This window comes from Balaenoptera ricei, chromosome 3 (assembly GCF_028023285.1).
Source record: "Balaenoptera ricei isolate mBalRic1 chromosome 3, mBalRic1.hap2, whole genome shotgun sequence".
Lineage (NCBI taxonomy): Eukaryota > Metazoa > Chordata > Mammalia > Artiodactyla > Balaenopteridae > Balaenoptera > Balaenoptera ricei.
The window spans coordinates 118,186,432-118,204,975 of record NC_082641.1 but is presented as its reverse complement, the minus strand read 5'-3'; the positions used below and the strand labels follow the sequence as shown (position 1 = coordinate 118,204,975).

At 34.5% G+C, this 18,544-nt stretch overlaps 1 protein-coding gene across 11 annotated transcripts in view; it reads right to left on the bottom strand.

The window, feature by feature from the left end:
• Positions 1 to 18,544, bottom strand: part of ANKHD1 (ankyrin repeat and KH domain containing 1) — a 126,761-nt gene that overhangs the window by 45,481 nt on the left and 62,736 nt on the right. For 6 of the 11 annotated variants that reach the window (XM_059917252.1, XM_059917255.1, XM_059917253.1 and 3 more), the window contains exons 11-15: positions 14,010 to 14,066; positions 5,502 to 5,589; positions 2,686 to 2,813; positions 2,337 to 2,480; positions 876 to 978 (exon numbers count right to left, since the gene is read on the bottom strand). In XM_059917252.1, the coding sequence (XP_059773235.1) occupies positions 876 to 978; positions 2,337 to 2,480; positions 2,686 to 2,813; positions 5,502 to 5,589; positions 14,010 to 14,066 (520 nt within the window). Of the gene's footprint in view, positions 1 to 875; positions 979 to 2,336; positions 2,481 to 2,685; positions 2,814 to 5,501; positions 5,590 to 13,844; positions 14,067 to 18,544 lie in introns of those variants that run through there. The other 5 variants (XM_059917256.1, XM_059917257.1, XM_059917259.1 and 2 more) reach the window with 2 other exon arrangements.

Here is an 18,544-nt window from a genome sequence, read left to right as displayed (position 1 = left end):
GAAAGAAGCTTCTGTTTGCTGCTGTATAGTCACTCCTTACCAACTTCATTTAAAGCTGTGTTAAAGATACAAATATATACTTACACACTTCACTGTGATTTCAAAAATCTAGAACTTCATTGTCATATAATGAATGAAATATGCTTATACATTTGTTTTACATATAATAGTTTTTAACACTTTACATATTACTTATTTTCTTTATTTCAGAGAACTCAGGTAGGACAACCATACATTATTACCAAGTGAAGGTACTTTATATCTACAAATGAAAATACAGCAGAAAAATAACAGAGCTCAAAAACTTGAGTCCTTTAAATAGTGTATACACCTTGATATTCACTTGGATATTATTCATATACTTTTTTATAGTTATTTGTCCGTGTTCACATACTGACAGATGTTAAGCCATATATTCAGCATTACATGAAAGAAACTAAATATAATTCTTAAACTTCTCACTCACCAAACTGAATCAATGCTACTAAGACTTGACAGCAAACATATTTTCATTCCTCATATTACTGTTTAGCTAAAGAGTTGTGAAATGAAAAATGAATGCCTGATAAATTTTTGCTACTTTAATATAACTTGCTACTTTATTTAATATAATGAAGAACTTGGTATATGCTTAAGTATTTTTGCCTGTGCCAGATGAAAACTACACCTAGAAGTATGTTAGCATTTTAAGAAATCATTTTTCCTAGTACTTGTGTCTTTTCTATTTTAAATAGTATGTAAGATGATTAGCATTTGTCAGAATTACCTACCTCAATTCTGGATACACAGTAACTGTGTACCATTAAAGTACCTTTACGAATTCATACTTTAGGTGATAACATACCCATTTTAAGGAAAATAATTCAAGAACTAACCTTTTTGTACTCCTAAAACAGCAGGAGAGTTCTCCTGTAAAGTTCTGTCAGGTTCCTGTGGAGGTACAACCATGGCGAGTGTATGCATTGGTACACGTGGAACCTAAAAAGTCAACTCAGAAAAAAATAATCTCAGACCAAAGAATAAAACAAAGGTCCATAAATGAAAGAGATCCTGTTTTAGATCTTCTTCGTATACCACCAAATTAACTTTTTTTGTTTCTTTAAGAGAAAAACCAAGAAGAAGAAGAAGGAGGGGAAGAAGAAGAAGGGGAGGAAGAAGAAGGAGGAGGAGAAGGAGAAGAAAAGGAGAAGCAGCAGCAGCAGCATTATTCACCAAGCAGTAATTTCTGAGAATAGTGATTGGGCAAATTCAGGCATTCTACAAACAGTCAATGATAAGCTAAATGGAATTAATATCACTCTCTTGTTACGGAGAAATCCTTGCTGGTTTCAGTTATAGCTAGGAGTACAAGTCACATATTCAACTGGCCAATTTACCCTTGTTCAAATTCTATATGGGTCAAAAGAAAAAAATCCAACACATTTCCTGAATTGGTGTATTTCAGTAGTTCTCAGGATAACTTTGTAGAAAGGAATTTCAGATTTCACTGAACTTTGTATACTTAGTATACTCTCTATATTCTCTCCATATTTTTAGGTAGGTTTAAAAATTACTTTAATGAATTTTTGGTGCATATATCCTGGTTTACCCATACTTTCCTGGATGACAAAAGTAACTATCTATAGGATAATTAATATTGTCTTGGGAGGTATTAAGGGAAAATCATTCTCTTGGTTCAAGATTATGCTTAATGTAATCATAAAAAAACAAACAACCTTAAAGACCTAGCTGTAATAAAAGGACAACTTGGAATACTTATATTTATATTTGGTATTAAGTGTTTCTTTTTAACCACTATTTACAGTAAATAAGACAGTGAAAAAACTTTCCATGTACTTTTGAAGAAAATCTTAAAGAATTTAGGACCAGGTTTATTCAAATTTAAAAGAGAAATAAGCCGGACTTCCCTGGTGGCACAGTAGTTAAGAATCCGCCTGCCAATGCAGGGGACACAGGTTTGAGCCCTGGTCCAGGAAGATCCCACATACCGCAGAGCAACTAAGCCTGTGCGCCACAGCTACTGAGCCTGTGCTCTAGAGCCTGCGAGCCACAACTACTGAAGCCTGTGTGCCTAGAGTCCGTGCTCTGCAACAAGAGAAGCCACTGCAATGAGAAGCCCACGCACCGCAACGAAGAGTAGCCCCCACTCGCGGCAACTAGAGAAAGCCCGCGCACAGCAACGAAGACCCAAGGCAGACGTAAATAAATAAATAAATTTATTAAAAAAAAAAGAGAGAGAGAGAGAAATAAGCCCATTTTACTAAAGACTAATTTTAAACAAAAACTCCCAATTTGAAGAATATTTATATTTACAAATAAGCTTTGTTTTACATTACCTGAGATTGATCTTGACAAGGTGGGGTAAGCTGAGACACATCTGTGGTAGGAACTGACAGAACATTGTTTGGATAATCCAATAGATAAGAAACAACATTAGTATGGCCACCTTTTGCAGCTTCAATGAGCATTGTTGAGCCATCCTGAGAAAAATTGACACCGTAATTAATTATTTATTAATTTCTTTTTATAATATGATTACTAAACACATTTAGTTTCTTAGCAGCTCATATAAAATCAAAACTCATTTAAACAGTAATGAATATTAATAAATATTAAGCACTAAAATATTTGAAATATATTTTAATAATGATGTATATATTATTTACTTATTTTGAAGTAGAATACCTTGAGACGATGAGTAGGGTCAGCCCCATGAGCCAAGAGTAGCTCCACAACTGCCAGGTGACCTCCTGCACATGCCAACGACACTACTGTATGATCGTTATTGGCTGTAGCCCTATTCACATTGGCACCTTCAAAGAAAAATAAACAGCAATCTTAGCAAAGCCAGTTCAGACAATATGATTTTAAAAACTTTTTTGAAGTACAACATAGATACAAAAAAGTGCACAAATCATAAGTGTATAGTTTGAAAAATTTTCACAAAATGAACACACTTGTGTGACCAGCACCCAGATCAAGAAACAGAACATTATCCACATACCAGAAGCCCCACTTTGTGCACCCTTTCAGTCACTACCCCGCCCTCCAATGGTAACTACTATCCTGACTTCCAAACTGGTTTTAGTTTTTGAACTTTATACGAATGAAATCATACAGTGTACTCTTTTGTGCCTGGCTTCTTTCGCTCAATATAATATTTTTGAGATTCATCCACATTGCTGTGCATAGTTGTAGTTCGTTCATTCAATATCACTTCTAAAATGAAAAATCTAGATTAATAAATACATACAGGTTAATGTGAGCACCAAATAATACCATTGTATGTAACTCTTCAAAGACATTTTTGATCTACTTCTAAAATGTGGCAGTATAGCCAGGTCTCAAAGTAGAGAAAACAGATTTTTTTAAACAGTATTTACGAGAAATGTAATTCTTCATATTGTGTATTTTAAGGGTCAGAGAGACCTGGATATGAAGAGAAGACAAAAGATTATCCAAATATGTTATCAGAAAGGCGATTTAGTAAGTTGTTCAATAGCTTTGTACAATATGACCTAAAAGAAGTCTAAATGCAAAATCTTTTCTTAGCCTCTTTTTTTGGTAAATTAATTTTGATTCACGGAAAAAAAGACCTCTCATTTTTAGTTCAACTACCTTTTACAATCCCAAAAGGACTCAACTAGATAGTTAAGACTATAGCAATGGGGACTTCCCTGGTGGTACAGTGGATAAGACTCCATGCTCCCAATGCAGGGGGCCTGGGTTTGACCCCTGGTCAGGGAACTAGATCCCACATGCACGCTGCAACTAAGAGTTCACATGCCACAACTAAGGAGCTGGTGAGCTGCAACTAAGGAGCCCGCCTGCCACAACTAAGACCCAGTGCAACCAAATAAATTAAAAAAAAAAAAAAAAGACTATAGCAATGTTCATTCTTCCTTCTTCCTTAATTCGACATATTTTATGAAGGGAAAAATAAACCTAGGGGAAACTACTATTTATTTAATTTTCAAAAATACGCAGCTGAACCTAATCCTAACTTGTATTAAAGTACCTTTGGGAAAGGCAAGGCACACCAATAAACATCCTTACATTAGCAACATGAGATTATTTTTAAAGTTGTTAATAATAAATTTAGTTGGTGGGATTGTTTAGCACTTACTACAGCCTAGAAAGGCTATAATCAATGTGTTCTTATTCCTGACAAGCCTGATTATATGCTTAGCAGGGTAGTTGCTGGGTATGATTAGGTAACTTCTTTAGGAAAGGGGCATGAGAGAACTCTAAAGGTTATCCATCTGTTTATTACTTCTGCATGGTTGAAGTAAATAGCTTTTACAGACTAAGTTATAACATTATGTAAGATATGCCTTACTTGGTAGCAAAATGTGATGTGAAGAAAATAGGCCTAGTTTTATCCAATTAAAGAAGAAAGCAAGTATATTTAAAATGATAAAATCTTACACTGCATCCTTAATGGTACAAAATGTCAGAATTCTACTGGAATATACAATAGATATAAAATGTTTATTTGAATAACGTGACAACACTTGAGTGGACCTTCCTTACAGTTTAACATCCTAAGATTTTTTTATCAGATGCCAGAGTACCTCGAAAACTACACAGAGTTAGGCTGAACCAAAAGAAATTGCTAATATTACCATCTTTGACATATACAATGACAATTTTATATGGTTCAACATAAACTGAGTTCAGCAGCATTTCACTTCTCTATAGTAAGTAGTCTTGAACTACCTCTTATCCCTCATTTGAACTTCTTTGCCTAAATATATTCTAATAATAGAATCTCTAAAAATAATAAATAACACCCTTGTGTACTTGGTTGATTTAACTGTACCATCAACAACAGTAGCAGACTTTCTCTCCTCCACCCTTCCCCATTTCCAGCAGAACTGCCTTAAGTGCTGAACAATACTGTATCTACTAAATATAGCTGGACATTTTACCTTTGACTTTTCCAACTTTGGGGAGTAACCATATACTCTTTGGTTGATGAAAACTTCAAACTCAAAACTAATAAACAGGACTTCCCTGGTGGTCCAGTGGTTAAGAATCTGCCTTCCAATGCAGGGGACGCAGGTTCGATCCCTGGTCAGGGAGTTGGGATACCCCGTGCCGCGGGGCAACTAGGCCCCTGCGCCACAACTACTGAGCTCGCGAGCCTTAACTAGAGCCCACGCGCCGCAAACTACAGAGCCCACGTGCCCTGGAGCCTGTGCGCCACAAATAGAGAGAGAGAAAAAAAAACCCACACGCGGCAACGAAAGATCCCGCATGCCTCAACAAAGATCCTGTGTGCCACAACTAAGACCCAATGCAGCCAGGAAAAAAAACACCTAATAAAGATCCCAGCAAAGTACCTTATGAACTCTGCCTCCTAATAAAATACAGCAACAAAAGACTGGAATACAATACTTATACTATAGATAAAGTAGCTTTAACAGAAATTGCAACAGTTTAGGAACTTTTTTCAGAAGTTGTACCTTCTTGGAAATGCACACTTGTACTTTCTTTACCTTTGCTAATAAGAAACTGCACGGTGCACAAATGGCCAGCTCTCGCAGCTTTCATCAAAGGTGTTCTTCCACCTTCAGATTCATGTTCCTAGTAAAGAAACATAAAATAATCCATCAGTGCCAATTCATTAACCATCTATTTTTAACACTTAGTATCAATGACATAAGAAATAATGAAGATTTAATACTTACTCAACGCAGTCACTTATGTTACCTACCTCAATTCCTCCAAAATACAGGATTAATTTCAGTCCACATTAGATGGTGTAACTTTCTAAGAGCAAGTTCAGTTTTACATACCAAACAATAAACATTAAGGATAAGACTTATGTTTAGTTTGATCCCCAAAGAGAAGTAACTGCATCTTTCTAATACTAAGGTTAAAAAGATATTTCCCTAACTATTCATCTCAACTATGAAAAAGGAACCTTAATTTTGTGAGGTGATTTTGAGGATCTCATCATATCAGAAGCCAATAAGAGATCTATCAAAGGAGAGAAACCAATCTCTGAAGAAAAACACTATGGTATTTCAGGAGTAAAGGGAAAAGGAAAAAAGAAAAATACAAAAGAGCTGATTATTTTTTAGAGTAGAAATTAAATGCTTGAATAGTCAAAGGCAAAAGAAGCAGTCTTACAATAGTAGGAAGATTGTTATCCTTCCTAGCAAGTTTGTCAGCAAGAGGAATGAATGAGAAAACAGCTTCTCAAGCATCCTAATATCAAATGCCACTAAAAAAAGCTTGCTTGTATGGTAAGTAGTACTGCCTGTTGGGAGTACTGTGAACTCTTACTACATTCATCTAAGTATTAAAATGTAGCTGACACACAGCTTTTACGAAAAGTTCTCTCAACTATCCCCTCACTATGTATGCAAACATTAATTTCTGTTGTTCTGGTCCTCTTTTGTTACTAAGAAAAACTTGATAAAGAACAGTGATTTCTTCTAATTAACTCAGCGAATCCTTTAGCTACCACACAGTCAACTAGTCTACTTACATAACTATATGTCACTACAACTTTGGCAAACTAACAATAAGAATAGATTGTCAACCCAATGGAAACTTTAAACTGGACTGCAGTGACAGGAATTCCACTCTAAAAGAAGTTCTTTTCTTTTATCTTGATAGTGTAGAATTCTCAACCTCCTAGTTTATGTTTTGATTTTTGTTATGCATATTGATTAGACAACAATCTTTATTAACTCTAAGGTATGGAGGATGAATAACTATAGACAATGCCAACATAATTTGGCTTTAGAATGAATTTTGAACTTATATTCAAATGTAGGTAAATCTAATATTCTGGCAATTTACTTCAAACAAAACGGAATACACATCATGAAGAGCTTACTCAGAAAGACCTAGAAAGTTGTGTCAACACACTACATGCTGGAGTTGTTGTATCAACTACACACTGGAAAGAAATTGCTCCTTTAGCAACTGCTATTTCCCCTCCTGTTTCAGGGCCATTTTGCTTAAGCTGCTCTCTCTTCCCTGTAACACTTCTTTGTTAGCTCCTTTTCATCCTTGACTGTCTCAAGTTAAGTGTTATTTCCTCAAGGAAGAACTTCCTGAACATTCTTGACTAGATCACTTTTCCTACTATTGACTTACAGTTCTACGAACTGCTCCTTCATAAGTTCCAATCACATATTAGTTTGTGTAACTATTTGGGTAACATGTCCACCACTCAAGTATAAGCTTCATGAGAAAAGCAATCATGTCCATTTTTGCTTACCATTATATACCTAATGTCTAAAACAATGAAGTACTTGAACACTGTTTACCAAGAAGGAACCTAAGCATATATGACCTCTCAAATCTTCCCTTTCATAGAAATGAAGTTTGAAGTTTAAATTTTCTACTAGGTAAATAAGAGAAAGAGAAGTTAATTTTCAGAATGGTAGCTAAACTTAGAGTAAGACATTCATTACCTTCATTTGATAATACATTATTACTAGATCATGGGTGGGCAATACTAATGTCACTTTTCCTTTTTTTTTCTTCCTTATCTCTTTAGCCTGGCAGTGACACCCATCAATGCAACTAGTAGTGGCAAAGACAAAAGATTCTGAAAGCCCTGTTTAGAATAAACTTTTAAAGTAACTGTTAGTTCTGTATATTTAAAATATTCCCATAGCTGTTAAAAATAAGAAATCAGAAAGTATAATCCCAAGATGCTCACTCCAAGTGAAATTTCAAAATTCAACATACTAATAAAATTTTGGAAATAAAAGGTGTTAAAAGCTGCCTATTTTATTTTCCTCCCTATAAATATACATTCATTCCTTTGGTTTTGAACAATATGTTTGAGGAAACAGTTGATACGATAATACTACAACTTTATAATGTATTTATAATATTTCTTGTCCTAAAATTAATAATGTATATCCCACAACACATACCATTTGTCCCAAAATATCTGACCACTGAATCCTTCTTTTAGGATAGGAACCAAATTTGTCTATACAGCTGACCCTTGAATAACATGGGTTTGAACTGCGTAGGTCCATTTATATGTTGATACCTAAGTTCTACACTACACGATCACAGGGATGCAGAACCCCGCACAACATGGGTAGATGTGAAGTTATATGTGGTTTTTCCACTGCACAGGTGGGCGTCCCAACCCCCACGTCGTTCAAGGGTCAACTGGCTACTTACTTATGAATGTTGGATTTATTATTTCAGCCAATATTTGTTCAATATCAATAAAATTTTAGGATACGAATTATGATTATTTCCTTCATTAACAAAGAAAATTATTTTTCAAGGCTACAAACTTAGGTATTGTGCAGTTTGACCTTTTTTCTTTCTTCTTTTTGGATAACAGCTAGAATAATATAGGGATTATCTATTCCTTGAACATTTGGTAAAACTCACCTATAAATCCATCTGGGATCCTCTTACCTTCATTAGATGGATGGTTTTGAACTACTGACTCAATTTGTGAAATGGTTGTTTTATTGAGGTATACGATTCTAGAATCTTTTTTTTTTAGGTCATGCAGCGAGGCTTGCGGGATCTTAGTTCCTCCACCAGGGATTGAACCTAGGCCCTCGGTAGTGAAAGCACAGAGTCCTAACCACTGGACCGCCAGGGAATCCCCTTGAATCATTTTTGATAATTTATATTTATAGAAAAAAATCAGTATTCATTTCATCTAAGTATTCAAACTGATTGTTCATATTGCCTTATGAATTTTAAAGTTCTCTACTATATCATACAGTTATAACTCCCTTTAAGGTTCTATCATATACCTTTTGCCCTTTTGAAAAAAGCTGGGCTTATTTTATCTATCTCAGAATTTTTTTAAAATCAGCTTTTATTTTGCTGTTTATCCTTATTTTTTCTTTTTTTAACTCCATTTTTTTTGTTGTTTACTATTCTATTAACTTTTTAAAAATGTTATGTCCTTCCTTCTTTGTGCTATTGTTCTTTTACTAGCTTCATTTACTTTCATTACACACACACACACACACACACAATTTTCCTTCTAAGGACCACTTTAGCTGTACCCTCTCACCCAAGTTTTGATGTGTAGTTTTGGTGATAACATCTATTTTGCAATTTTTACTGTGATTGCCTTTTTAACTCATGAATTATGTAAAAGTATTTTTCCTCATTTTCTAGTTATATGGGATTTAAAAAAATAAGGTCTTATTGTTAATTTGTAATTTTAAAAAAACAGAGATCAGAGAATGTAGTTCATATGATTAAGAAGTTTGTTTTAAAGACTCTTTTGTGGCCTAAAACATGCACCAGATTTACACATATTCAATGCACTGGAAAATAACATATTCCATATTTATTGGAAACAAAATGATAGCTCTCTATTTATAGGAGCAAACTTGATTTTTCTATTCTTAACAATCGCTTTATGTATTTGATCTATCAGTTTCATAGAGAAGTGTGGGAAAAAATCCTATCATTACAAATGTAGAGCTAATTTTCTTGTAACTTTGTAATTTTCTATTTTAATTGGAGGGTAGATGTTAGTTACTGATTAGTAACTGATTGTTATACTAGCTGGAGGAGCATTTATTTATCTCTAAAAATAATTTTGGTTTAAAATTACATTTTGCCTGATATTAATATTGCCTTACATAACTTTTTCCATTACTTTGTCAACCTTTCCCTGTCATTTTGCTTTAGATCTTTCTCCTGAAAACAGAATTTGCCAGATTTTGATTTTGAATCTAATTCATGTCTGTGCCCTTTTAACAACGGAGTTCAATAGGTTTATATTTGTTCTGATTAATAATATATTTTTGTAAAAAAGAATCTTTAAAGTTATTCAGTACCTGATTCTTCACTCCTGAATAACACAAGGATTCTAGCGTGGCTTTTGAACTTTCTAACATATCCTGCTGAATTTCATACTATTGCTGTCTAGATTTTTAGTACTACTTTGGTTTTAAGCATAAAAATTTAGGTTTTATACTCACAAATTTGTATTTATAATATATTTTACCAATTTCTGTGCTTACCGTAGCTTCCTGCATCCCACGCCTTCCTCCAGGGTTTTTTCTCCTTTTTGATGTACATAACTTTTAGTAGTTCTTTTGGCAAGGGTCTGAGGTGGTAAACTCTTATTCTTTGTAGATCTGAAAATATGCTTATTTTTCCTTCTTTGGAATGTTAGTTGAGTATAGAATTCTATATTGTGTTATTTTCTTCTGTTTTTTTGGGGGGGGGGTGGCTGCGTTGGGTCTTCGTTGCTGCGCACGGGCTTTTTCTCTAGTTGTGGCGAGCGGGGCTGCTCTGCGTTGCAGTGTGCAGGCTTCTCATTGTGGTGGCTTCTCTTGTTACAGAGCATGGGCTCTAGGTGCACGGGCTTCAGTAGTTGTGGCACACAGGCTCTAGAGCGCAGGCTCAGTAGTTGTGGCACACGGACTTAGTTGCTCTGCAGCATGTGGGATCTTCCCGGACCAGGGCTCAAACCCGTGTCCCCTCTGTTGGCAGGTGGATTCTTAACCACTGCGCCACCAGGGAAGTCCCTCTTCTGGTATTTTGAGGATATTACTCTCCATCGTTTTCTGTGATTATTATTGCTGATGAGAATCTACCATCAAAAATTTAATTGTTGTTCCTTTGAGAATAATTCATTTTTCCTCCAATAGCTTTTAAGATTTTTCTTTATCCTTAAAATTCTGCAGTATCATTTGTTCTCCTTAGCAATTATTTTTCAATCAAGGATTCATGTCAGGCTTCAGTTCTAGAAAATTCTCCATCATTTTCTCTTCAAGCTTTGCCTCTGCCTTCTATTTCTAGCCTCTCTTTCAGAAACTTCATATATATATATATATATATATATATATATATATATATATATATATGGTCATATATATATATATCGTCAAATATATATGGCCTCTCAATTTCTCTTTCCTATTTTCCATCTCTTTACCTTTGTGCTGTATTATTTATTTTATCATTTGATTCATTAATTCTTTATTCAACTGTCCAATATACTGTTTATCCTATATATTTAGTTTTTATTTCCACAATTTTCTCTCCTGAAAGTTTAAATGTTTTATTTCGTATCTATCTGTTCTTAATTCATAATCATCAGCTTTTGTTTCATTGCCTCACATTGTTTTATGGCTATTGTTCATAGTTTAAAATAAGCATGCTTAAAATCTTTGATTCAAGTCTTTTATTTCAATTTCCTTGGGCCTGTATTCTCCTGTGCTGCTGCTTTTTGTTTGCTTGCATTTTGACTATCTCTCTTCATGTAGATTTGCTCCTGAGCTTTATAATTTTTTTATTTGAAAAAGCTCATTTTGCATGCGAGTTGTTTTTTTTCTTTTATTTCCATCCACAAACTTATCCCTTCTCATTAGATGGTCTAAAAGTTACCTCAGTCTGGTCCATTTCAGAAGTAGCTCTTTCCTTGGCAACTTAAGCTTCTTATCCCATGAAGTTATTTCTGTTCTTCTCACTAAATCAAATAATGATGCCCTCCAAGTTCTTAGTTACAATGTTGTCTTTGCAGCTTCCCTCTATGAAGAACAACTTGCTAATTTCTAACTGCCACTCTGGGCAGTTGCTTGGAGCTTTTTTTCCATGTTGCTTCACAGGCTGGGCAATAAGACTACATCTATTGGCCAGTTCCATGTGAGATGCATTCAGTCCCTATTCCCTTAAAGATGATGAAATTCCAGCCCCCAGCGCCCATTTTTTTTTAGGTTTAATTCTCCTTGGGCCTACAGCTTCAGCTGTGGATCCAGGGTCCGTTTCCAGTCCACAGAGTTCATTGGTCTTGTCTCTGAGTATAGCTATATATTTTTAGTTTAGTTTGCTTTTCTCCCATATTTTATTTATTAGATCTATGTACTTGAATGACAGAGAGCAGAGAGGTTTGAAAATATACTAACAGTGACTTTACTTTCTTGACTGGAAGTCATTTGTTACTTATATTTAAACAACTTTGAGATAGGACTCATTCAACATACAATAACCTAGAAAGAAAGAACTTGGCCTTTAAAAAAAAAGTGTATTAGGAGTTTTGTGTATTGCACAGATAGTTTTAAGGATCAAGAAAAAATTGATAAAAGTGTTCCAGCTTTAAGTAGTAAAGTTTTAAAATATGTATATATGCTACTCCTTAATAAAAAGTTATTTAAAAAGCAGGAGGTCCTATTTAGTTTATTAAGGTAAACTAATCACCAACGGTTGAAATATACTGATAAGTGGATAATCAGAGTTTATAAGCCCGCTAAAATCTTGTCCATAAAAAATGCACTGCAAAGTTCTCGTTCTGATGCATAAGCATTATGAGAAAAAAGGTGCATTTTTTTTCTATTTGGCTTTAGATAACAAAATTTAATTTTAGATTAAGGCTTTTTTTCTTTAAAATAAATTGATTTCCTTTAAAACCACAGTCCTGGGCAACCAAGGTATATATCGAAGATTGTAACTATATCACAGAGCCAGTGTTTCTTGGAGTTGAAGGAGGACATGGTCTAGGGGGAAGGACCAGAATCAGAGGAGAGGAGAGGGAGGCCGTTTTATACTATATATGTAACTAAAGGATTCTTACACTCTCCCCTAGGGGATATGTTCTTCCAACCCACCACTGTATATTAATCACTAATTTAGTGATCTGTTACTGATCAGATTCATATCCCTCAGCAGAACTGAGATGGAAAAAGATTAAGAGGCACTGTTTTAGGGTTTGTGTTTAGCTCAGTTTCTAAAAACCACAAGTAACAAAGACAAAAACCAAGCTTACTCAGTTTGGAAGAAGGAAGAATGATAATAAAGCAAAGGTTGGAAAAGAACACAACTCAGCAATGATGCAGAATAATCTACAGACTCTAGCAATGTCTCAAAGTGTGGAATATAGAGGACTTATGAGAATCTCTTGGGATATCATTTAAAATGCAGACTCCCCATTTCAGATCTGCTGAATCTGAACCTCTAAAAGTGGGGCTACAAACCTCAATTTTAAAAAGTATCCCAAGTCTTGAGACTTACAGCTAGAGAGACAGATTTAAAATCACATTTTCTTTAACAAATCCAGGGAGAAAAAATTAACTTTATCTGAACTAACACTCAGCTTTACATTCTTGATAGGAGCCACAGCTATTACATAAACTGAGTAAAAGTTTACATTTTCACATAGTATTTTGTGAAAGAAATTTATTTACTTTCTTCAAAGTAGAATGAATATGTAACAACTTCTCATTCCAAAAGCCAATAAAAAAGATATTTAATAAGCATTATGGTTAAGAGTGGCTTGACACTGAAAAATTTATTTTAGATGGCCTAAATTAATTGTGAAGCAATCACAACTTATTCCTAATTTAAAAATTAAGCACTGCTCCTGAGTGTAAACAAATCTCTCTGGATTACAATGGATATTAAATTTGCTTGACTTCTAAAAGCATCAGGCACAAATTCCACACATTTCTTTTTTCAAAAGAAATGTTTGTTTATCAACTAGTATTCACCTTGTTAAAAAACAATCCTAGAACGAGGTTACATGAAAGGATTTTAAGAAGAAAATTTTAATTTTATAGAAATTAGGGCATGAGCAATATAGTAAATGTTTCACTAAACTGTTTTTTTGTTGTTGTTTATTTGAGGATTATATAGAAAAAAATCCAATATATCACCCTAAATCTGAGTTTCAGATTTTTGTTGAACAAAGTTGAATACAAAGGGCTTTATGACTGAGACTTTCTCTCTGGGTTATCTTAACTCTCTCAATAAGGGAGAATGCAAAAAAACTATCTGAATAAGAAAATCTATTTTAACCTAAGAGATTTTTTTTTTTTTTTAGGAATACCACATAAAAAGAATACTAAGGAAGCAAACTACTAGCAATGTAAATCTCTTTTTATTGGAACTTCATAATCTTTTTCAATCGAAGAGGATTTCCTTTGTCACCCAACAGGGTCCTGGAACTTCTTGGCTGGAATTCAGATATCCAGAGTTCTGGTTACCTACATCATCTATTCTTTATGTAGTAGCTTACAAGCATCAAAGGCCACCCTCACCTGATGCTTGGCCGGATCTATGCCCTCCAAAATAGTCTTCATGTCCTCCTGCTTGTCCTGTGAAAGGAAAAAGAAGAACTCACGGATCTTATTCCAAAAATGAAAATCACATTTGGCCATGAAGACCTTGTGACCAGTACTTCAGGTGCTGGGCTTTATTAACTCAGGATCTTCAACTAAAAAGATTCTCATCTGTAGAGACCATAATCTCATGAACAGAGTATGATTTTTAAGTATGATAATATGGTTCTCTACCAATATAACTTCAATATAAACCTTAACATATGCAGACATAATTCTGCTAAAGTTTTTGAACTCATGCCTTTATCTCCAAATACAACTAAAACCACAGAAAATAGAGCAGTATCTTAATATCTAACCAAGGAAAATAATTAAATCAAAAGATTTGCGAATATCAGAAGCTGAGAGATAAAAGTAGGAAAAATACTGTAAGATGATTAAATAGTTCTGTAGTACCTCCTCCCCCCATTATAAATGCACTTAGCGCTCACACTTTTCAACTAAAACAGGAGACTTGAAAGAACTTGCGATGGAATATCTGTATTTTCTCTAGATCTAGTCTCGAGACAGGGAGAAAGTACTCAAAGATGAGACAGGGAGATGGTTGAAGAAACAGTAATAAGAATTGCAATCACTGACCAGGATCAACTGTATCTCCAAATAAAAGAAATGTGGCCTAGAGAAGGCTTCACCCTAAGTCACTCCTACCTCCTACCCTGGATGATATGCTTACCTTAAGGGGATGCATGTTCCTATGGTAGAGATTTGGTGAGAAAGTATTCTGAGTCAACTCTATGATTTGAAGAAGCTGACTGTTAAAGCTCACTTCTCCCTTCCTCATCCCCATATGATTTTCAACAAAGACAAGCCCCATTCAAATAAGAATAAATAAGCACAAAGTATCCAACACAGAACCTATTAAGAAGTTCCTACAAAAATAGAAACAAAATTTTAGTCAAATATTCCCTTGTACTTTCAAAAATATTAAAGAGAATATGAACGCTTTAACTAGTGGAACAAAGTGATATAACAGCAAGAGGAAACTTAAAAGTGAGTTGGGGGTACTTCCCTGGTGATGCAGTGGTTAAGAATCTGCCTGCAAGGCAGGGAACACAGGTTCCAGTCCTGGTCCAGGAAGATCCCACATGCCGCGGAGCAACTAAGCCCGTGCGCCACAACTACTGAGCCTGCACTCTAGAGCCCATGAGACACAGTTACTGAGCCTGTGTGCCACAACTACTGAAGCCCACTCACCTAGAGCCCGTGCTCCATAACAAAGAGAAGCCACCACAATGAGAAGCCCGTGCACTGCAACGAAGAGTAGCCCACGATCACTGCAAATAAAGAAAGCCCGCACACAGCAACGAAGACCCAATGCAGCCATAAATAAATAAATAAATTTATTTTTTAAATAAATTTATTTTTTAAATAAATTTATTTTTTAAATAAATAAATAAATGTCCATTGACAGATGAATGGATTAAAAAAAAAAAAAAAAGAATCTGCCTGCCAATGCAGGGGACACGGGTTCGAGCCCTGCTCCAGGAAGATCCCACATGCAACAGAGCAAGTACGCCCGTGCACCACAACTACTGAGGCTGCGAGCCACAACTACTGAAGCCCACGCACCTAGAGCCTGTGCTCTGCAACAAGAGAAGCCACCACAATAAGAAGCCTGTGCACTGCAATGGAGACTCAACACAGCCAAAAACAAATAAATAAATAAATTTATCAGGAAAAAAAAGTGAGTTGGAAGAGCTCAGAAGTTCTGCTAAAGTTTTTGAACTCATGCCTTTATCTCCAAATACAACTAAAACCACGGAAAATAGAGCAGTATCTTAATATCTAACCAAGGAAAATAATTAAATCAAAAGATTTGCGAATATCAGAAGCTGAGAGATAAAAGTAGGAAAAGATACCAAGTAATGATGAAACCACGAAAACCACGTTAGAAGCAGCAACAAGTATACAGAAAAAATAGTGACCTGGTGGATGGGTTTAAGAAAGAAACAATACAGAGGAAAAGGACAAAGAACTGAAAAGAATCAGACATAAAGATAATAAGGGAGATTCAATATATGGATAATAAACGTCCCAGAAGAAAACAGAACAGAAAAAGAAGTATTCAAGGCTGTAATAGAAAAAAACTGGAGAAGGATGATGAGGAGGAGAAAGAAAAGGAGAGGGGAGAGAGGATGAACTAAAATCTTTAAATAGAAAGCACTCACGGTTTTCCAGGAAAAACTATTATAAAATAATAAACACTAAGACACATCCTGGGGAAATCATAGAGGTTTAAGTATAATGAACGAATCTTATGATAATCCGGGCAGAAAGGAAATCACTTACATATAATGGGGAATATTCTAGCAGGCTTTGGCAATATTTAACAGTAGAATAGAGGGCTTAGAATTTTGAGGGGAAAAAACACGTGATTCATTAATTTTATATTTGGCTACATTCATTTATAAATACAACATACAGTAATATCAAAAATGCAAGCACCTGTGAATTCCTTTTTTTGGTTGAGGAAAGTAAATTCAAAACAAAATACCAGTATCAGCCAGCCAAAAGGTGAGTCAAGTTCAGGAAATCAGGAATTCAGAGTCTACATAATATGAAAGACTAGTAAGGTAAACATGAATCCACCTAAATATACAGTTAAAGTTTAACAACTTTGAGAAATAATAGGGTCATAAAACAGAATGTAAATGTTATAAAATCATGATAATGTAATAAAAAAATAACTCATGAAAATCCTATGGTGGAAGACACATTAATCTCCTCTTCAGAATGGAGTCAATAAACATTGTCTAAATATTTGATTTTAAAAAAATCAGTTTTTTTTAAAGAAATTAACAAAATATTTCAAAATTTGCATTTGTAAATGATGTCTGAATAAATACTTTTCCAGGAAGTAACTTTATACCTGTGTTTTATATAGTTCAACAATTAGTTCAGCAATTAGTGAGCAGCTCATAGGGCTACTTGGAACACAGGGATTTTTTTAGATAAAAGAAACATGGGGACTATGATCAGAGATTAGAAAATTAAACCATAAAAAAAGGAAGGAAGGAAGAAGGGAAGGGAAGGGAAGGGAAGGGAAGGGAGGGAGGGAGGGAGGGAGGAAGGAAGGAAGGAAGGAAGGAAGGGGAAATCTAACTCATGTTAATGAGAATATAAGAATCAGGAGACCTCAATTGTTAGTAGAAGAATAGACTAGTTCAGCATTTTTGTACAGTTTCGCAGCAGCTATCAAACTTTTAGATGTGGACCCTCTGAAAACCGGCAATTTCACTTCTAGGAATTTATCCCTATATTCGCAAAAGTAGCAAAGATACGTAAATGTGCATAACAATATTTAGTGCAGTACCATTTGTAGTATTTAAAAATTATAATAACCCAGGTGTTTATGAATAAATAAATGGTTAATAAATTATATAGAACACTAGGTACCTGTGAAAAAGAATGAGAAATCTTAGGAATTGACAGAAAAATATTATATTAAAAAGAAAAAAGTTTCAGAACAGTATATGTGGTAACAAATCTATTCATATAAAAAAGACATATAGCCCACATACACAGAATATATATATATGCTTGAGTGTATAGAAATGTTCAGAAAGACACACAACATATTGCTTAAATTAAAAAAAAATCTTACAAAAGAGGATATAGAAAAGAAATAGAAATCCTCTATTTCCTAAGATTTAATATAGATAACAAACTGATCCTTCAGAATTTTTGTTTCATTTAAGGTAAGTCCATATCAAATCTAATTTCCAGGATTAAGAACCAGAGGGTGCTAATGTATCCATGTCCAAATCACCCAGTTTCCACTAGTTCAACTATTCTAGGAAAACGCCCCCCAAAGTTCATTTGGCTAGAACACAGTCTAAGAAAAGCAACAAGGGTCAAAGAGCTTACTTTACGGTTAGGGAGGAAAATCAGTGATAGACCAGTACAACATATTCAAGGGGCGCAATTTACTCAGTGCAGAAGTGCTTCGATTTTCATTCCAACATTAAAAATAATAAACCTTTAAAAGTTATGATCAACTCTACAGAGAAAATTAGTATACTAAAAATCAAAGTTCTATTTCAGTAAGGAATTATACAAAGCACTAAGCATTAAATAGAATATGTGTTTCTTTCAAGATGTAAAATTTCATCATACATATATAAAATATCTCTGGAAGGATACAAGAAATGAACAACACTGATTGCCAACAGAGAGGGAAACTGGGTGCCCATGGGACATTTTATACTCTATGAATTTTGAACCATGTAAAAGTGTTACATATTACCTATTTAAAAATAAGAAAAAATATAACTGATTTGCATAGGACCAGCTATTACTCAATATGGCAAAGACCCAGGATTAGTAACACTGTGTGCCCACCACACTTCTTTAGGTTGGTTCTATTTATTTTCTTTGATCTACTGCATCTAAAGCAGATTTATTATGAGCTGAAAGAAAGAAACCATGTCCTATCTTGTCCTTGGAAAAACCTC